Genomic DNA, 22,425 nt, shown 5'->3' on the forward strand with positions numbered 1-22,425 from the left:
ATACTGTAACATTTAAAAGAGTTATTGAGAAAGACAACAATGAAAAGACCTTAGGAAGAGGGGATGAAAGAATTAAGCACAGATTAAATAGGAGCAACCAAAAATGTAGAAGCAAAATTCCAGTTTAAATTGTCAACACCATCACTTGTGACTACTACTGCTGGGAAAATTCACACTAGATCCTTAGTCTTTGATATCCAAATTCTATAATATAAACTATAACAAGAACAGATAATTACTGTAGCTTTAGATCAGAACTTCTGTATATTGATCAACCCTATATGTTTAATCTTAAGAATGTTTATTTGTCTTACTATGACTTTTTTCCCTGAAGCCATGCAGAGAATTTCTATTTGGCATTAACAACAAGATATAACACTTTGTGGCAAAAATACAGCCTAAAAGTCCTGCACTAGAGGCCAAAATGGAGAAGACTTCCACAGCCACCATGACCTTCCCCTTGGCACTGTGGTAGACAGGCAGGAAGGTGATCCACACACTGCAGAACACCAGCATACTGAAGGTCAAGAACTTGGCTTCATTAAAGGTGTCAGGCAGGTTCCTGGCCAGAAAAGCCATAGTGAAGCTGGCCAGAGCCAGAAAGCCCAGGTATCCTAGGACACAGTAGAAAGCAGCGAGGGAGCCCTTGTTGCACAGGATGATGATGTGGCCATGTTCAGAGTGTGCATCTGTGTCCACAAAGGGAGGAGAGGTTCCCAGCCAGATTCCACAGAGAGTCACCTGGATGAGGGTGCAGATGGGAATGATGAAGTTAGGAACCCCTGATACCAGCAGCCACCTCATCCTTCTTCCTGGGGAAGTGGCTTTGAATGCCAGAACCACAGTCACTGTTTTGGCCAACACTGTGGAAACAGCTACAGTGAACACAACCCCAAATGTAACCTGCTGCAGGATGCATGTGACTGCGTTGGGATGACCAAGAAACAGCAAGGAACAGAGGAAACAGAAGATGAGGGAGATGAGCAAGATGTAGCTGAGAGCCCTATTATTGGCCTTGACAATGGCAGTGTCTTGGTGTTTCACAAACATCCCAAGAACAACAACAGTTAGCATGGAGAAGCAAAGAGCCATGCAGGCCAGACATATGCCCAAGGGATCTCCAAAAGCCAGGAAAATTGCAGCTCTCAACAAACACTGAGTCCTCTGTGTGTTGGCATACTGATGATCTGGACACTTCACACATTGCTCCATATCTGGTGAGACATGGATATTACCATTACTCCTTTTTATTAACATCATATTCTTCAGAGAATTTAGGAAAATTTTCAGTAAGCTGAAATCGTCAGATGTTAGCCTTTACTATCATGAAAGTGTTTTTTTTTTAATTTTTTTCCCACACCATACAACCTCTCTTTATTCAGGCTTTTTATCCAAAATTTTTGCTCAATGCCAATCCCATGTATTGATAATGGAATAGTTGGGCTATTGCTATATCATATTAATTTTTGACTTTTTGTCATGCTGATTAGGAGTCCTGCAATCACATTAAAATTGGAATTATACAGCTTATATTGCCCTATATGTTTCTGTAGACATTAATTTTACCTTATGGGATATTATCCTTGATTTCATCTTATTATGCTTGCCTTGCCTGCTTACCTGTGAAGTTGTAGGAACGGATTGATCACTTTTGGACCCTCTATAGTCATGCTCACTTCTTAAACTGAGTCTAGCTTGCTGACACCTCGCCCTGTGCCAAGAAGAACTCTGGACACTGGGAAATAAAGATAAGCAAGATCCAAGTTTTCTGTGAGTAAAATGTAAGTCTTACAATGACTACTCTCGTTATAGGACTTATTTTTAATTTTATGTTAGAGTTTAGACTGGTCCTAAGGATTAGTTATAAGAAGAATTCCTGGACATAACTTTGTCTGCAGTAGATTGCAAAATCATTCTCAATATGTAATTCAAAGCCATGTTCTATCATATCCCACCACTTTTCTGAATTTAGTTATTAAGAGAGAGGAGGAGAATGGACTCTGTAATCCTAATACATATTTTTCCATTTATTTGTTTGGATTGAGGATAACTAGATATAGATAAAGGATTTCTTTGTATGTCATAGACTCACCTGTGCCATTAGTAATCTCATTTTCTGGGCAAGGTGTACAATCAAAGCAACAGGCAGCCTTTCCCTCCTGAGGGGATTTCCTGAATCCAGGACCACAGCTCTCACTGCAAACAGAGTGAGGAGTCTGAGGAAAGGCAGGGATGTGTCAGTAACTGTTCAGACTTTTACCAAATGTTACAAAAATCCATTCCTTTCAAATGGGATGTTTAAGTATAATGCTTTAAGCAGGTAAGTGCAGTTGATTTATTGAATTCTGTTATAAATTCCATATTCCATGATTCCCAAAGGCTATGTGCTTCAGTCTTGATTTCTAGCCTGTTGAATTATTGAAAAGTATAGGATTTTTAAAAGGTAGAAATTAGTAGTGAGAAAGTAATTTCTAGTGTACAACCCTATGGGATTTCCTTGAATTCATGTCATTATATGCTTTCTCCTACTCATCTGTGACATGGGAAAGAACAAAGGGGAGACCTCCCACTTTATAATGTTATGTGAGTCCTAGGACCATTGTTTTTTTCACTTTATTTTACAGTGGTCACGAGGTGAGAATCTTCTCACAGCTGGCTTGAATGATTTCTCTAGCCAAACATGTTTAAGTAGTAGATCAATTAACTATTATGACTCTCCACAGAAAGGAGCAAAAGGAACCATTCAACAACATAAATTAACTCCTTAGAGCCTTTATCACATTGTTAGAATTTCACTGAGAAAAATACAATTTACATCTCATGAAAATATTAAAAATCAACATGTAGAAATGCCTTTTCTCTTTTGGTTCTGAACCTGGGGCTTGAACTAAGGACTGGGCACTGGACTTGAACTATTTTGCTCAAGGATAGCACTCTACTACCTTAATTACAACTCTACCTCCAGACTTTTGAAGGTAAATTGGCAATGAGTCCTACAGACTTCCCTGTTTGAGCTGATTCTAAATTCTGATATTCCCCTCTCAAGTATATTAGACTCTAGGATTATAGGAGAAAGTCGCTGGAACTCAGCTACCTACAGAATTTAAAGGTGACTTTTGCTGATTTGTGTGTCCTTAACATTATTAGGATTAGATCCAACTCACCTCTGTAGTTCCAATGGCCCACTCTACCATATCTTCAGATAAGGACAGTTGATTGCCATGTGGAGCATATGGAGAAAACCTTCCTACTTTCACTTCAAGTTGAAGACCCTCTGGAAAATTCCAAATATTCAGAATGTCATAATCTGGCTCCAATTTCCTTTTCCTGTCCCAAATCACATGATCTCCAATAGGACTGTAAAACTGGATGTTCTTCAGAAAAGTGTGCAGCTAAAAGAAGACATCATCTTATGGTCAAGTACATCCCAGAGTTACAATAGAAAGCGAAATATTAAAAGCTCCTGATGGTCTTTAAACTCTGATTCTGAATTCAAGAATAATAGAAACACCTAGTGAAGTATTTTAGGAGAAAATCCATGGAGGGATCAAAATGATCATAGTGAAAAATTATCTTTCCTGATCACTCAGAAAAAGAGGATGATTTTCAGAAAAATCATTTTTCTATAGCTTGCCACAATCACTCTTGTGAATGTCTATAGTTTGTGCTTGCTAAATATTTAACACCCAAAGTTGAATGAAACTCAGTCTCTTATGAAAAACATGGATAATTGTTTATGGCAAGTCATCCTTTGCTATGACTGAAGAAACTCATAGGGAAAAACTGAATTGACTGTTTTCAAAACACTAGCTACAAACATGTTGCTGTTATTTGGTAACTAATGGTTTCATAAACAGGATGCTAGCGGCTCAAGGATGTAATCCCAGCTAATCATGAGGTTCAGATCAGAGGATAATGCTTCAAAGCAAGCCGGGGCAGAAAAGTCAGTGAGAACTTTGTAGCCAATAAAGTTCTCAGAAAAAGTCACAAGTTGTGCTTTGTTGAAGTGGTTATGTGCTAGCCTTTAACACAGACTCAGGGACATAGCCTAGGTACTGTGTTCAAGCTCTTTCACTGGCCAAAATTAATTTATAGAAAGATGGAATATATTTTATCCTTGTTACTGGGCTGTTGTTTTCTTCAGATCATATTCACACGTTTAGAATGCCTTAGAGAGGGGCTAGGCAAGTGGTTCAGTAAGAGAGTGCTTGCCTTGCATGGGCGAGGCCCTGGGTTCGATTCCTCAGCACCACATAAGCAGAAAAGGCCGGAAGTGATGCTGTGACTCAAGTGGTAGAGTACTAGCCTTCAGCTGAAGAGCTCAGGCACAGAGCATAGGCCCAAAGTTCAGGCCCCATGATCAACAGAAAAAATACCTTAAAGACATTGAAACATAAAGAATTGTATAGGGTTTTGAAAAGCACCTGAAATATTCAATATTTTAAATATGACTATATATTTGTTCAATTTTGTACTTAAAATATTTTCTCATAATAGAAAAGAAAAAGCTTAAGAGTTGAGACAATCCGTTCAAATACTGAAATATATACTGGTTAATATCAGCAAACAAGATATATATGACATAGAGATACAAATATATATGATATGTGTATATGTGTGTATATATACACATTATATATACCATATATATGATCATATAAATAAACACATGCACACATACAGAAATATTAACTTTTATACAGTAAGAAATGCTTCTAGCAAGTGACTTTGCTCATGTTTTGTGTACTCCAACATGGAAGAAATTACCTGAGCAGAAGAAGGCAGTGATCCTTTTCTATTTCCCACTGATTGAACTTCTTTTTGATGAAGAAGCATCTCATGGAGAGCCTGGGCCACAGAATACACAGCGTTGTATATATTGTAACTGTCTCCAGACATAGTCATGTCAAAAATATGCCCAGGCAACCAATCTAAAGAGGCATTATGAGGACAATTGTCCCATGTCACACAGTCAGACTCAGAATCAGAGCAATTAAAAGAGAGAAACCACAGCCTGGCAAGAAAAATGTCTTCTGGGTATTTGGAAGGCTTAACTGTCTTGACAAAATCTGTGAATCCAAAAACACCTACATGGTGGTGTGTAAAAATAAGAGGTACATGCAATGAGCCTATCATGAAATATTTCCTTTTCAGGGTGAAATCCCACTGTGAGTTCATGACACAAACTTTGCCATGCATAAAAATTTGCTCAATAAATGCCATTAAAAATATCAGTGAATCATTATCACCATATATAATGAGGACACTTGCTGAAGGTAGATTTATTTCATTATGAACTGCCATGAGTTTGAATATATGTGACGCATCTTGGGTTGAGATCATTAGCTCATAGGCTACACAAATTCTATTCTTAGCCATCTCTTCTTTCAATTCAGCAAGAACCCATGCACCATGCTCATCTTGTGTAGTTAACAATCCTACCCAGTTCCAGCTGAAGTGAAGCAGTAAGGAGACCATGGCAGTGGCTATTGATGTGTCCTTTGGGGCCATCTGATAGAGAGCAGGAAACTTGTTATGGTCACTTAGGGCATGATCAAAAGGCCCAAAGGTAAACTAAAGAGAAAGAAAATTGGACACTCCATGAATGAGAAGATTGCCATGCATCACAATCTCAGATGTGAAGTCTGATAAGAATCAGTTGAAGTAGATGGAATGTAGGTTTTATTTTAGTTTTTGGGAAATAATTTGTTTTTGAATAGTTATACAATATATAAATTTACTTGTAAAAGTCATTAGTTCCATTAAGACTTCCCATTTATATTAATTCCACCCATTCCCTGACGTTCTTAATTCTGTTTGATGCATTCCTATTGAACACCATGATGCTTTTCCCCACCCATCCATTCCCTATTTCTCTGTGTTTTCCCTTAATACCTATCCCACTGAGATAAGCTATGCATCACCTTTTTGGTGTTCAGTTTTTATACTGTGAATAGACCAGAAAAGTTATACCATGAAGTTTCACATCTATGTATACAATACTTTAGTCAGATTGATCATGAGTATGTGTAAGTGGCTATGTGCATGTTCCATATACATGTTCATATTTTACATCTAACTTTAACATTTGAGAGGACATTTTTACCCTTTCTTGTTCTGAGCCTGATTTACTTTATTCAAAATATTATCTTCTGTGTGTGTGTGTGTGTGTGTGTGTGTGTGTGTGTGTTTGTGTGTGTGTACGCATGAATGCCAGTAGAGGGGCACAAACTCATACCCTCTTGCACTTCCTTGACAATTTCCCTCAAGACTTGTGCTGTACTGATGGAGTCACACATTCACTTTGTGCTCCTTGCAGGTTAATTGGAGATTCAAGTTTCATGATTAGCTAGGATTACTGGTGTGAGTCATCAGTACCCTGCTCAACAAAGCTTTACACAACAAAGTCATTTTCCATTTCCTGATTTATTAAAGAAAATCATTCATAAGCACTGAAACAATGAATTATCAAATTATATGTTCAAATCTTCTATCTCTTTTTCCAAAATGTGCAAAAATATATTTCTGACTACCTTTAAGTAATTACACTTTGATATCACAAATTTGATTTGTTCATGAATCCAGTCTCTTCCTATCATTCTAAAACCTGAAATGACAGGAAATTAGACATTTTTGTATCCTTTCACACCACCTACCCTCACCTGTGGAAATCTGTAGAGTCCCAACAATGTCCCAATCTGGTCAGATATTATTCCTGATGGTCCTGTAAGCACTGCGATAGACCTGTTCTCTCTCATGCAGGAGTAGTTTGGAATCTTGTACTTCCCAAAGAGACAAGTGAAGAGACTCTTAAACATTGTCCAAGCTCTGAAGTGAACATCATAGATATCATATCCCAGAGTCAGGTTATGTAGAAGATCAGGGTTTTTGTTGATCTCCTCAATAGCAAAAGTCAATGCCAACACAAGCTGATAGTTCTTGAAGTTCAACCTGCATAATGAGCAAAGAAATTGAGGAGGAGTATTTCAAAATTTAAGAATTCACATGAACGGCTTGCTTCTTTATCAAGGAATAAGTTAAAATATTACCCCAATTAGAATGCAATGTAAATGTATTCTCTTATGCTTACATCTAGAATTCAGATACTTATTTAAGTTGAGGGAGAGCTTGTTTTCCTCATTACCATATATACCACAGCAAAAGACTGTTGTCTGTTGGATTAGATTTTCATGAAACAGCAAATGTTGTGTTGTCTTTACATTAGGGAAACTAGCTACACCTCTGTAGAAAATAATTCTGGTGTTTTGAGTCACCAAGTTTATGTTATGTGTTTATAACATAAGGAAATTTTAATTTAAGAGCAATATCCAGAAGCAAAGTCTGCTCACAGACTCAAAATATTGAATAGCTCTTACTGATAAAAACCAGGAAAAGAGCAGAACTATCAGTGGAAGGAATTTTATTTTTCTTTATGTAACAAAACAAAAAGGATGCATCCAACTTCAAGGAACTTTTTTTGGAGAGAGAAACCCCTGACAAAAGTGTTGAGGAGAGAATTGTAGGTAAGCTTTGCATAGAAATCCCAGTTCTAATGCCACCATAGTAAAATGCACTGATCACTACTCTCTTTCCAATATGTTTAGATTGAGATACTGAAAAGGAACCAATACGGTGAGGTAAAGAGGATCACAGTACTTTTCCTTCTTTCTTTCTTGGTGGCTTGTCTGTGTGCCAAAGTGTGTGTGTACGTGTGTGTGTGTGTGTGTGTGTGTGTGTGTGTGTGTGTGTGTGTACATGCATGCTTGTGAGAGTGCATATTCTAAATAAATTAATATAATGAAATCAAGTGGTATTGTTTAAAAGGAAACAATGAAATCATGTTGGAAATACTAATGAAATGATCAACTTGTTCAATATATACTGTAAGTATATGTGAAATATTCACAATGAAAGCCTATCATTTTATGAAAAGTTCTACACAGAATAAAATAGTGAGCTTGAGGAAAATCTAATTGAACATATAAATGTAGGAGGAATGAAGATGTGTGAAAAAGGTTTGTCAAAAGCTGAGGAAAGTATTTTCAATAAAGCAGATGTAGATACACATACAAAATAAAAGGCCTAAACACGAAAGGATAATCTTTTTATTAATCAGTTGTGGGGCCTTAAAATCTGGGCCAGGGCACTGTCCCTTAGTTCTTCAGCTCAATGCTAGTGCTCTATAACTTGAGCCACAGAACAACTACCATCTTTTCCTGCTTATGTGGTACGAAGGAATCAAACCCAGGGCCTCATGCATGTGAGGCAAGTATGCTACCACTGAGCCACCTTCCCAGCCAAGGATATTCAAATTTTTGAGCATAACATCTAAAATAAGCTGTCTTAACATGAAGCACTCACCAATTAAATATACGGGGATGATTCTCTAAAGTATAACAGAAATGGAACCCAAATGCCATAGGTGTATACCCATTTCCATAACAGCTGACTCCTCAATAGAATCTGTGTAAGTCAAGAGAACATGGCAAGAGACCTTTAGAGTACTGAAGATAAACACATCTAAGTTATCCACCAAGAGTATTGTACCTAGCAAAGCTATCCTGTAGAAATTAAGGATAAAGATGCTCCCAGAGAAGCACAGTTAAGAGAATGTATCTCCACTGGACAATTCCTACATGTAATCCTGTAAGTTTTTCAGACCACAAAACTGAAACATTAATGAACAAGAAAAATATACAAGAATGTTGCATGTTTCCTATGAACACAATGAAACTTGGGTACAACAGCAAATGAATCACAAAAAATACTCAAACTCATGGAAACTGAGCAATTCATTTATGAGTCTTCAGAAGTTCTTTGAAGAGCTAAATAACAATGGAAATTTAATCATTTCTGGGATTCAATGTGAAAGAACACATAACATATCAACTCTTTTGGCACACACAAAGGGCGGTTCTCAGAGGACAGTTCATGTCTATAAGTGCTTGCATAAACCATTTAGAAAAATCTCAAGTCAATAACTTAATGGTGCACCTCAAAGTCTGACCTGACACTTGTGGGAAGATCATGTCATTGTCATATGTAAACTCTTTAGATGTGTCTGGCAAAACAGCTATTTAAATTCCCTGCATCCATTTCACCTCAAGAGATCCACACCAATCAAACTTTAAACCGATAAGGATTCATTCAAATACAGAAGAAATCTCACAGCAGAAACACAGGAGCAGAAGATAACAAGACAGTATGCAGACCACTGCTGAGGGGCTACAGCCTTTGAACCTAGCCTCACCAGACAGCCCAGGCAGATGCAGAAGGACATGTCTGAAGTACGACCAATCACCCTTAAACAGAATACAGTGTAATACTGAAAAAATCACACCAGACTGCCTTAACCCTAGAAACACAAGGAGGGAAAGAATGACAAACATCTGAATCAGCTTGGGGACCCCTATAGAGAGGCTGCTGCTGCTGCCACACAACACAAAGGAGGAGAGACACCACAGGACCATGGTAGGGGGAAACAGGAAGAGGAGTTTGAGACTGCTAGATCCAGACACAGAGGCCCCTCAAGAAGACTCCTTCTGGCCAGCTCAAAACTGGCTCCAGAATCTGTCTGTACCTTGTCACAGACTTCTTCCTTGGAGGACTACAACCTAAATTGCCCATAGCAATTAATGCAATTGAAGTGGTAATAAAGGACCAGATGGATGCACAGCAGAAATCTGTAAGGTCTTCAAATTGGAACTCACTCGATATTCCTCAAACTCTTCAATGAAACAGAAAGGGAAAGATCATTATCAAAGTCATTCTATGAAACCAACATAACACTTATCCCCAAACCAGATAGAAACTCATCAATAAAAGAGAACTATAGATCCATTTTTCTGAGGGACGTTGATGGAAAACTTCTCAACAAAATTCGAGCCAACCAAATTCAATAAGTAACCAGGAAAAAAACCCATACATTACGTTCAAATTTGATTCATTCCAGGATTGCAAACCTGGTTTGATATACATGAGTCAATTACTGTAGTACAACACATCAACAGAAGCAAAGATAAGAACCAAATGATCTTTTGAATATATTCAGAAGAATTATTGGACAAGATTCAACACCCATTTATGATAAAATCTCTAGAGAAGTTATGAATCCATAGAAAGTTCCTCAATATAATAAAGACTATCTATGACAAACCTAGAGTCAGCATTATACTTCATGGGAAAAACCACTCCCTCTAAATTGTAAACAACACAAGGATGCCTACCTCTTCATTCCTATTGAACATACTGCTGGAATAACTAGCAAGAGAAATAAGGCATAAATGGAAACCAAATAGTAAAGGGATCCCTCTTGGTCGATAGTATGATCCTGTATTTAAAGAATTCTATAGAATTCCTCACCCCCAAGCTACTTGAGTTGATTCAAACTGGCAAAGAAGAGGGGTATGAAATCAAACCACAAAACTTAGTAGCACCATGTGTTCCAACAATGTGAAGAGTGATACTGTAAGCAACACCATTGTAATAGCCTCACAAAACTCTTAAGCAAAGATAGGAAGGATCGATATTGTGAAAATTTACAAAAAAAAATTTTGTTTTGTTTTTTATTGTGAAAATACTGTACAGATGAGCTACAATTTCATGGGCAAGATAATGATTACATTTCTTATCAAGCATTGTAGCCTCTTCCTTTGTTTCTCCTTCCCATCCCTTCCCATCCATCCCCGGCACCCCTACTCAATCCTCCCCCCCCCCCACGCACGAAAGTTGTAAGGTTCGTTTTCGACATAACGAATTGTACATCACATTGTTGCAATGGGTCCACCTATATCCCTATTTAAATGATTTGTTTTTCCTCTTCCCCTCCACAAATTATACCGACATCAAATACAGTGAAAGCAGGGGTTATACTGTGGGAGAGGAACATACAAAGCAACAAAGAAATAATCTTATAAAAGTGTTAAAAAAACAATCACATGAAAGAAAAAAAAACATTTCAATACATATCTTAGGGTTCATTTCCCTAACATCAACTTATCTTACCTTTTCTGCTTGACTCACACATATACTAGATATTGCAAATAAGGGAAACCATGGGACCTATGTTTCTTTGGGCCTGGCTTACTTCACTTCCTATAATTTTTTCCAAGCCTTTCCATCTCCTAACAAATGGGGCAATGTCATTCTTTCTGATGGAGGCACAGAATTCCACTGTGTACATATATACCACATTTTCTTGATGCATTCATCTACTGAGGGGCATCTGGGTTGGTTTCATATCTTGGCTATAGGAAATAATGCTGCAATAATCATAGTCGTGCTGGTAGCTTTAGTGTGGTCTTGTTTGTAGCATTCTCTGCAATTTCATGCAATCCCATTTGTCCAACCTTTTTTTGATTTGTTGTGTTTCTGGGTCCCTATTAAGAAAATTTTTGCCTGTGCCAAGGAGACCTAGGGTTTCTCCTATTCCATCCTGTAATGTTTTCAAAGTGTCTGCTTTGACTCCATTTGGAGTTGATTCTGGTGCAGGGTGATATATTAGGACCTAGCTTTCCTAATTTCCAAAAGGAATTGCCTTCCTAATTTCAGCCACACTTTTCTCATTGTTGGCATACAGAAAAGCCATTGATTTTTGGGGGTTAATTTTATAACCTGCTACTTTGCCAAAATTTTGAATCAGCTTGAGTAATTTGGGAGTGGAGTCTATGGGATTCTTTAAATACAAGATCATGTCATCTGCAAAGAGGGAGAGTTTTATTTCTTCTTTCCCTATTTGGATCCCCTTTATGTCTGCATCTTGTCTTATTGCTGTAGCTAGGCATTCTAATACTAGATTGAAGAGAAGTGGAGAGAGTGGGCATCCTTGTCTTGTTCCTGAGTTAAGAGGAAATGGCTTTAGTTTTTCACCATTGACTATAATGCTGGCTGTAGGTTTGTCATATACAGCCTTTATTGTATTGAGGAATGTTCCATGGATTCCTAATTTTTCCAAAACCTTCATCATAAAGTGGTGTTGGATCTTGTCAAATGCTTTTTCTGCATCTATTGAGATAACCATGTGGTTCTTATTCTTGCTCTTGTTGATGTGATGAATAATATTAATTGATTTGCGTATATTTAACCACCTTTGCATCCCTGAAATGAATCCTGTTTGATCATGGTGTATGATTTTTTGGAGGAGTTGTTGAAGGTGATTGGCCAAAATTTTGTTGAGAAGTTTTGCATCAATGTTCATCAAAGAAATGGGTCTATAGTTCTCTTTCTTTGATGAGTCCCTGCCTGGCGTTGGGATGAGGGTTATGATGGATTCATAGAATGTGTTCGGTAGGGAACTTTCTCTTTCAATATCATTGTGGAGTTGGAGTAGTATTGGAATGAGCTCTGCTTTGAGGGCCTTGTAGAATTCCGCTGTAAAACCATCTGGTCCTGGACTTTTATTAGATGCGAGGTCTCTTATTGCTGTTTCTATTTCAATGCTTGATATGGGCCTGTTAAGCTGGTTTAACTCATCTTGGTTTAGTTTTGGCATGTCAATATTTTCTAGGAAAAGGTCCATTTCTACCATGTTCTCAAACTTATTAGCATGAAGTTTTGAGAAGTATTCCCTTATAATGTTCTGAATCTTACTTGTTTCTGTGGTGATGTTTCCATTCTCATCTCTGAGTTTATTAATTTGGGTGTGTTCTCTTCTTTTTCTGATGAGACTTGCTAAGGGTCTGTCAATTTTGTTAATTTTTTTTAAGAACTAACTCTTTGTTTTGTTGAATCTTTCTATAGTGTTTTGGGATTTTAATTCATTTAATTCTGATTTAATTTTAATTATTTCTTTCAGTCTACTGGATTGGGGTTTATCGTGCTGCTCTTTTTCAAGGAGGTTCAGATGTCTCATTAAATTATTGGTTTCAGATCTCTCCAATTTGTTGATGTAGGAACTCAGAGCTATAAACTTGTCTCTGAGTACTGGATTTGCTGTGTCCCAGAGGAGCTGGTAATTTGTGTGTTCATTTTTTTTGAATATCATGAACAATTGAATTTCCTTTCTAATCTCTTCCATGACGCACTCATGATTCAGCAGTGTGTTGTTCAGCCTCCATGTGTTAAAGGACGTTCTTTTTTTTTTATTTAATTTTATTTTATCTGTGAATATACTGTACAGAGGAGTTACAATTACATGGGCAGGATAATGTGTACATTTCTTACCAAGCATTGCAGCCTCCTCCTTTGTTTACCCTTCACATCCCTTCCCATCCTTCCCCTCCCCCCCAATCCCAATCCTTCTCCTTCCCCCCCTTCCCCCCCCACCCCCGCACCGACATTGTAAAGCTCGTTTTCGCCATGACAACTTGTACTTCTCATTGTTGCAACAGGTCCACCTGTATCCTTAAACGACTTGTTTTTCCCCATCTCCTCCACAAGTTACACTGACATCAAATATAGTGAAAGCAGGGGTTATACTGTGGGGGAGGGACATACAAAGCAACAAAGAGATAATCTTATAAATGCGTTAGAAACACATGCATGAAAGAAAAAACATTAAAATACACATCTAAGGGTTCATTTTCCTGACATCACATTATCTGACCTTTTCCTCTTGACTCATACTTATACTAGATATTACAAATAAGGGAAACCATGGGACCTATGTTTCTTTGGGCCTGGCTTACTTCACTTAATATAATTTTTTCCAAGTTTTTCCATTTCCTAACAAATGGGGCAATGTCATTCTTTCTGATGGAGGCATAGAGTTCCATTGTGTATATATACCACATTTTCTTGATCCATTCATCTACTGAGGGGCATCTGCGTTGGTTCCATATATTAGCTATGGTAAATAATGCTGCAATAAACATAGTTGTGCTGGTAGCTTTAGTGTGGTCTTGTTTGTAAACATTTGGGTAAATGCCCAAGAGTGGGATTGCTAGGTTATTGGGGAGTTCTATGTGGAGTCTTTTGAGGAACCTTCATACTGCTTTCCAAAGTAGTTGAACAAGTTTACATTCCCACCAACAATGAAGTAAGGTTCCTTTCTGTCCACATCCCCTCAAACATCTGTTGTTATTAGAGTACTTGATTTTTGCCGTTCTAACTGGGGTGAGGTGATATCTCAATATTGTTTTGATTTGCATTTCTTTGATGGCTAGGGATGTTGAGCATTTCTTTTTTTTTTAATTTTTTAAATTTTATTTTATTTTATTTGAGAACATACTGTACAGAGGGGCTACAATTGCATGGGCAGGATAATGCATACATTTCTTACCAAGCATTGCAGCCTCCTCCTTTGTTTACCCTTCATCTCCCTTCCCAGCCTCTCCCCTCCCCCCACCCAATTATACCCCCCTCCCCCCCCACACCGACATTGTAAAGCTGGTTTTCACATGACATTTTGTACTTCTCATTGTTGCAACAGGTCCACCTGAATCCTTAAAAGACTTGTTTGTCCCCATCTCCTCCACATGTTATACTGACATCAAATATAGTGAAAGCGGGGGTTACACTGTGGGGGAGGGACATACAAAGCAACAAAGAAATAATCGTATAAATGCGTTAGAAACACATGCATGAAAGAAACGAAAACATTAAAATACATATTTAAGGGTTCATTTTCCTAACATCACATTATCTGACCTTTTCCGCTTGACTCATACCTATACTAGATATTGCAAATAAGGGAAACCATGGGACCTATGCTTCTTTGGGCCTGGCTTACTTCACTTAATATAATTTTTTCCAAGCCTTTCCATTTCCTAACAAATGGGGAAATGTCATTCTTTCTGATGGAGGCATAGAATTCCATTGTGTATATATACCACATTTTCTTGATCCATTCATCTACTGAGGGGCATCTGGGTTGGTTCCATATCTTAGCTATGGTAAATAATGCTGCAATAAACATAGTTGTGCTGGTAGCTTTAGTGTGGTCTTGTTTGTATACATTTGGGTAAATGCCCAAAAGTGGGATTGCTGGATCATAGGGGAGATCTATCTGGAGTCTTTTGAGGAACCTCCATACTGCTTTCCAAAGTGGTTGAACAAGTTTACATTCCCACCAACAATGAAGTAAGGTTCCTTTCTGTCCACATCCCCTCCAGCATCTGTTGTTGTTAGAGTTCTTCATTTTTGCTGTTCTAACTGGAGTGAGGTGATATCTCAATGTTGTTTTGATTTGCATTTCTTTTATGGCTAGGGATGTTGAACATTTCTTCATGTGTCTATTGGCCATCCTTCTTTCTTCTTCAGAGAAGCTTCTCTTTAAGTCTTTCGCCCACTTATTTATTGGGCAGTTGTTTCTTTGAGGATTTGTTGTTGGGTGGTTTAATTTTTTGAGTTCCAAGTATATTTTAGATATGAGACCCTTGTCCATTGTATGGCTAGTAAAGATCTTCTCCCAATCGGTGGGCTTTCTATTGATCTTGCTAGCTATGTCATTTGCCCTGCAGAAGCTCTGCAATCTTATGCAATCCCATTTGTCCAACCTTTCTTTGATTTGTTGTGCTTCCGGGTCTCTATTCAGAAAATTTTGGCCTGAGCCAAGGAGACCTAGGGTTTCTCCTATTCCATCCTGTAATGTTTTCAGAGTGTCTGCTTTGAGTTCAAGGTCTTTGATCCATTTGGAGTTGATTCTGGTGCAGGGTGATATATAAGGATCTAGCTTTAGTTTTCTACAAGTAGTTAACCAATTTTGCCAGCACCATTTACTGAAGAGGCTGTCTTTCTTCCATTCTATTGTTTTAGCTTCCTTATCGAAGATTAGATGGCTATAGGTCTGTAGGTTCATTTCTGGGTTTTCAATTCTATTCCATTGGTCCTGAGGTCTATTCTTATGCCAATACCGAGCTGTTTTGATTACTATGGCTTTATAGTAGAGTTTGAAATTTGGTATTGATATTCCTCCAGCAGTGTTCTTTCCATTGAGGAGCGTTTTTGCTATTCGGGGTCTTTTATTGTTCCATATGAATTTTTGGATTGCCTCCTCTATTTCCTTGAAGAATGAGGGTGGAATTTTGATAGGTATCACGTTGAATTTGTAGATAGCCTTGGGAAGTATTGCCATTTTCACGATGTTAATCTTTCCAATCCAGGAGTATGGGAGGTTTTGCCATTTTTTTAAGTTCTATGTTGATTTCCTTTTTCAAGATTTTAAAGTTTTCATCATAGATGTCCTTCACTTCTTTACTTAAGTTAATTCCTAGGTATTTTATTTTTTGTGGGGCTATTACAAATGGAGTTGCTTTCCTAATTTCAGCCACACTTTTCTCATTGTTGGCATACAGAAAAGCCATTGATTTTTGCGGGTTAATTTTATAACCTGCTACTTTGCCAAAATTTTGAATCAGCTTGAGTAATTTGGGAGTGGAGTCTATGGGATTCTTTAAATACAAGATCATGTCATCTGCAAAGAGGGAGAGTTTTATTTCTTCTTTCCCTATTTGGATCCCCTTTATGTCTGCATCTTGTCTTATTGCTGTAGCTAGGCATTCTAATACTAGATTGAAGAGAAGTGGAGAGAGTGGGCATCCTTGTCTTGTTCCTGAGTTAAGAGGAAATGGCTTTAGTTTTTCACCATTGAGTATAATGCTGGCTGTAGGTTTGTCATATACAGCCTTTATTGTATTGAGGAATGTTCCATGGATTCCTAATTTTTCCAAAACCTTCATCATAAAGCGGTGTTGGATCTTGTCGAATGCTTTGTCTGCATCTACTGAGATAACCATGTGGTTTTTATTCTTGCTCTTGTTGATGTGATGAATAATATTAATTGATTTGCGTACATTGAACCAGCTTTGCATCCCTGAAATGAATCCTGTTCGATCGTGGTGTATGATTTTTTGAATGAATTGTTGAAGGTGATTGGCCAAAATTTTGTTGAGAAGTTTTGCATCAATGTTCATCAAAGAAATGGGTCTATAGTTCTCTTTCTTTGATGAGTCCCTGCCTGGTTTTGGGATGAGGGTTATGATGGATTCATAGAATGTGTTCGGTAGTGAGCTTTCTCTTTCAATTTCATTGAAGAGTTGGAGGAGTATTGGTGTGAGCTCTGCTTTGAAGGCCTTGTAAAATTCCACTGTAAAGCCATCTGGTCCTGGACTTTTCTTAGCTGGGAGGTCTCTTATTGCTGTTTGTATTTCAATGCTTGATATGGGCCTGTTAAGCTGGTTTAACTCATCTTGATTTAGTTTTGGCATGTCAATATTTGCTAGGAAAAGTTCCATTTCTGTCAAGTTCTCAAACTTATTAGCATAAAGTTTTGAGAAGTATTCCATTATAATGTTCTGAATCTTAGTTGTTTCCGTGGTGATGTTTCCATTCTCATCTCTGAGTTTATTAATTTGGGTGTGTTCTCTTCTTTTTCTGATAAGATTTGCTAAGGGTCTGTCAATTTTGTTAATTTTTTCAAAGAACCAACTCTTTGTTTTGTTGATTCTTTCTATAGTTTATCGGACTTTCTTTGGTGGCTTTTGGTGTTTAGTTCTAATTTTTTTCCCTTGTGGTCTGAGAGAATGCAAGGTATAAGTTCAATGTTTTTGAATTTGGACAAGTTTGCTTTGTGGCCTAAAATGTGGTCTATTTTGGAAAATGTTCCATGTGCTGCTGAGAAATACGTGTATTCTTATGCTACTGGGTGAAATATTCGGTTGATGTCTGTTAAATCTAGTTGATCAATGCAGTTGTTTAGATCTGCGGATTCTCTGTTGTGTTTTTGCCGAGTTGATCTATCTAGTTGGGAAAGTGGTGTGTTAACATCCCCAACAATTAATGTCTTTGGATCTATGTGGGATTTGAGGGAAAGTAGTGTTTCTTGGATAAATTTGGGTGCTCAGTTGTTTGGCGAATAGATATTTAGAATTGTAATATTCTCCTGAAGGGAAGATATTTAATTAGTTATCTTTTCTCACGAATTTTAATTTGAAGTCTATTTTATCTGATATTAGGATTGCAACTCCTCCCTGTTTATTGGGCCGTTTACTTGGTAAATTTTGTTCCAGCCTTTCACATTGAAAATGTGTTTGCTTTTATGGGAAAGATGTGACTCTTGAAGGCAGCAGATAGAAGGATCTTGTTTTTTAATCCAACTAGAAAGTCTATGTCACTTAAAAGAGTTAAGTACCTTAATGTTGAGGGAAAGGACTGAGAGGTATTTGGGAGTTCCTGCCATTAAAATCACCTTCTTGGGGGCTGCAACTACTGGGTTCTTCCTATGTTTCTTGGATTCTCAGTTTGGGTGTGGTTTCTTGGCATTTATTGTGGTCTTGTTGGTTTTCTATGTGTAGGACATTTTTAAGAATCTTTAGTAGGGCTGGTTTGAATTTTTATTTCCTACGGAAGGTTTTTATTTGGCCTCAGTTATGAAGGAGTGTTTAGCTGGGTACAGTATTCTTGGTTGATAATTGTTTGTCTTTAGGGCATCATTCCAGGCTCTTGCTTTGATTGTCTCTGCTGAGAAATCTGAGGTGATTCTAATTGGTTTCCCTTTATAGGTGATTAATCTTTTCTCCTTGACAGCTTTAAGCATCTTTTCCTTGGTCTAAATTGATACTCTGTGGATTATAATGTGACTGTGGGATGTCCTATTCTGGTCTGGTCTATTTGGAGTTCTAAAAGCTTCTTGTATCTAAATAGGCCTATCTTTTTGCATGTTTGGGAAGTTCTCTGCTAGGATCCTGTTAAACAAATTTCCTAGACCATTAACTTCTGTTTCTAGGTGCTCCTCTACACCCATTATCCTCAGATTAAGCCTTCTGGTGGTGTCTTCCAAGTGTTGAATAGATCTATCATATTTCTTGGACTTGTCTTGGATGTTCTTTCTCTATAATATCTAGGTTGTCTTCACTCCCCGAGATTCCATCTTCTGCATGGTCTAACCTGCAGTCAAGACTTTCTACTTTGTTTTTTATTTCTTTTCCTTCTAATTGGTCAGCTTTGATGGCTTCAAATTCTTTATTGAAGCTTTGTTTTAGATCTTGTATGAACTTAATTACTTCCTTAATTTGGTGTTCAGTGTTTATTCTCAAATCACTTAGTTGGTTGGTTATGGTTACCATTCGTTCTGTCCGGGTCTATTCAGCATTCCCTTTGAGGTCTCCCTGACTTCCTTCAGCTCTTTGTTAATGGATTCCATGAATGCCTTTAGTGATCTTTGTGTGTTGTCATCTTGCTCTCTCAATTCCTGTATTACTCTTTGCTTAGCTTCCTCACTTTCACGCCATTCCTGTAGTTCTCTTTGAGTGTTCTCAGCCTGCTCATGCCATTCCTGCCTTTCTCTTTGAGTGATCTCAAGATGCTCATGTATTTCCTGTATCAGTTTTTGAGTAGCTTCCTCACACTCATGATGTTCCTCTGTTAACCTTTGGTTTGCCTCCTCTCTCCCCCTATCACAGTAATATAGAGTCCTTATTATGTTTTCAGTCTTTTCCTGTATTAGCCTTTGATGTGCCTCCTCTCTCTCCCTATCATGCTTATACAGAGTCCTTTGTATGTTTTCAATCTTTTCATTTACCATGTTTGCCAGCAGTGTTTGTAGAGCTATTTGGGATCTCTCCTCTGGATTATTCATGTTCTGTTCTGTCCCCTGATTATCATGAGTGGGATATAAAAACTCTTATAAAGACATTGGAACTGACTTAAGGAAAGGGAAAATCATCCCATGGTTTTGCTCCTAGTTTTCACTGGATTTGAGCCAGTGTTCTACACTTTGTATGTACATTTTTGTTATTTGGGGAATGGAAGGGATATTGCGGCATGCTTAAATGGGGATGCAGACTGATTCATTGTGATAACGAGATGTACAGGACACTATATTGAGAATGAACATTACAATGTCAGGGTGGAGGAGCAGGATGAGTTGGGGGGGCGGGGAGCAAAGTGATGATAGGGGGAAAATAAACGAGGAGGTAACAATGCTCTCTATGAAATGTGCTCATTACCCTACTGATGCAATTGTAACCCATCTGTACAACATTTTTACAATAAAAAAGCATTATCATGAAAATGGCAATTCTTCCCAGAGCAATATACAAATTCACTGCAATACAAATAAAAATTCCAGTAACTTTCTTCAAAGGAATAGAGAAATCAAACATTTATATGGAATAATAAAGATCTTTATTACAAAGCCATAGTAATAAAAACTTCTTTGTACTGGTACAAGAATAAGCCTGAAGCCCAATCAAACAGAATAGAAGACACAGAAACAATCTCACTAACATATAATCACCTAATATTTGGTAAGGGAATCAAAAACACAGTTTCCAAGAAAGATAGACTCTTACACAAACAGTGCTGGCAAAATTGGCTATGTATATGCTGAAAACAGAAGCTATATACCTATATATCACATTGAGCTAGTATCAACACTAAATGGATCAAAGGCCTCAATTAAGGCTAAATACTGTGAAAATACTACAGGAAGCACTCAGATAACACCTAAGCCTTCTACACACAGGGTAAAACATTCTAAACAAAGATCCAGAATCACAACCAATCAAAGAAAGACTGGAAAAATTGGGACTGTATTAAATTGAAGAGATTCTGAATGGTAAGGGACATAGCTAGGAAGATATATGAACAGACCACAGAATGGGAGAAAACATTGACTAGCTATTCACCAAAGAGTTTATATCTAACATATACCTATAGTTAAAAATTCACACCACAAAACAAAACTCCAAAACTCAACAACCCAACCATAAAAAGGCCAAAGACCTTAAAGAGAGACTTCTCAGAGAAAGAAAAAATGGTCAATCGATAGATGATGAAGTGTGTTCAATACCTCAGGAAACATTGCCTTTTTCTTTCTTTTGTGGTCACAGTTACTGATTTTGGTACCCTTTTTCTTATATATAAGTTCATCTGATTGTGAAGGGAATGGGAATCAGAGAAAAACAGGGTCCGAGTAAACTATTGCAACAGCAATACTCATTAGACACTATGTTAGAAATAGAACTTTCAACTTGGGGAGAAGGGATGTTGGGGGAGGGAAAGTGGGGAAACCAGGGGTAGGGTATGACTGTTCAAAAGGAAATGTACTCATTACCTTATATATATATACCTGTATCCCTTCTTTGCATCACTTTTACAATAAAATAATATTTAAAAAGAAAAATGCAATTCAAAATTACATTAGGATTCTAACTAGTCCAGTTACAGTGGCCATTATCAGGAAAACTAACAATAACAAATTCTGGCAGGGATGTGGCCCCAGGGGAACTCAATTATACTTTTGGTGGGAATGTAATATTGTTCAATCACTCTGGAAAGCAGTATGGAAGTTCCTTAAAAGACTAACTATAAAGCTTCCATATGACCCAGCAATTCCATTTGTTGGCATTTATTCAATGGATCATAAACAAGTCCACACTAAAGCCCCAAGAAAAAAACATGTTTATGACAGCATTGTTTAGCAAGTCAAGGAGGTAGTCATCCCAGTTATCTCTCGGTGGATAAATGAACAAGAAAACAAGAAAATATGGTATGTATCTATGTACACACACACACACACACACACACACACACACACACACACACACACACATACACACACACAATGGTAATATACTTATCTTTCAGGAAGAATGATACTTTAACTTTTTTAAGGAAATGAAAAACCTTGGAAAATTTTTATTATGCAAAGTAAGAAATATAAGCTGCATTGTTTCCTTCTTTGTGGTAACTGAATGTCCCTATAAATCTATAAGCAAACAGACTGACTACAACAAGTAAATATTATATGTATTTCCACACAGACTATGGGACATGATAATTTAGATAGGACCCTAGATATTAACATACAGAGACAAAAGGAGGATATGCAGAGGAGTGGTGAGAAAAGGCTCAATGGGTATGTAAAGATGACTATTTAAAATAGTATTCTATGAAGTGAACTCCAAGAAAAGGAAACAAAGGTTATTTTTATTTGCAATTGTTGCTGTCTTTGTCCTCTTTACCTCTTTCAGTTTGTTAGTCTGTATTTGGGAGGGTAGGGGAGAACACATGATAGGTGGAACTGTGAACAAACTCAACAGTGATATTCACTAGACACTGTAGAAAATGAACTGGATATGGTATGGGTGAGGATATGAGGGAAAGACAGGGAGAGAGTGATAAAGAACAGATATGATTAAAAAAGAATTGTACTCATTACTTATTATCCAACTCAAGTAATTGTAACCCCACTGTATATCAACTCTAAAATAAAAATTAGAAATAATAAATAAATTCAAAAACCCATAATTAAAAAATAGGCCCTTCACAAGCAATGAAATTGCATTGGCAATAACAGACATCCCTCCCCAGAAATGCCAAGCACCTGATGGCTTTACAGCCAAATTCTAAAAGATCTTTAAAGGAAAATTTTCATCAGTGCAACTCAAAGTTTTCAATGAAATAGAAAGGGAGGGAACACTACTCATTCTATGAAGCCAGCATTACACTCATCTCCAAACAAGAGAAGGCCACACAGAGAAAAGA

At 37.4% G+C, this 22,425-nt stretch overlaps 1 protein-coding gene across 1 annotated transcript in view; it reads right to left on the reverse strand.

Moving 5' to 3' along the window:
- Positions 1-291: 291 nt before the first annotated feature.
- LOC138813715 (vomeronasal type-2 receptor 116-like) overlaps positions 292-22,425 on the reverse strand; it is a 28,843-nt gene continuing 6,709 nt past the window's right edge. Inside the window, exons 2-6 of the mRNA XM_070002098.1 lie at positions 6,663-6,951; positions 4,768-5,574; positions 3,165-3,392; positions 2,093-2,216; positions 292-1,214 (exon numbers count right to left, since the gene is read on the reverse strand). Of these exons, the coding sequence (XP_069858199.1) occupies positions 292-1,214; positions 2,093-2,216; positions 3,165-3,392; positions 4,768-5,574; positions 6,663-6,951 (2,371 nt within the window). The remainder of the gene's footprint in view (positions 1,215-2,092; positions 2,217-3,164; positions 3,393-4,767; positions 5,575-6,662; positions 6,952-22,425) is intronic.

This window comes from Dipodomys merriami, unplaced genomic scaffold (assembly GCF_024711535.1).
Source record: "Dipodomys merriami isolate MVZ:Mamm:240054 unplaced genomic scaffold, mDipMer1.0.p SCAF_6, whole genome shotgun sequence".
Lineage (NCBI taxonomy): Eukaryota > Metazoa > Chordata > Mammalia > Rodentia > Heteromyidae > Dipodomys > Dipodomys merriami.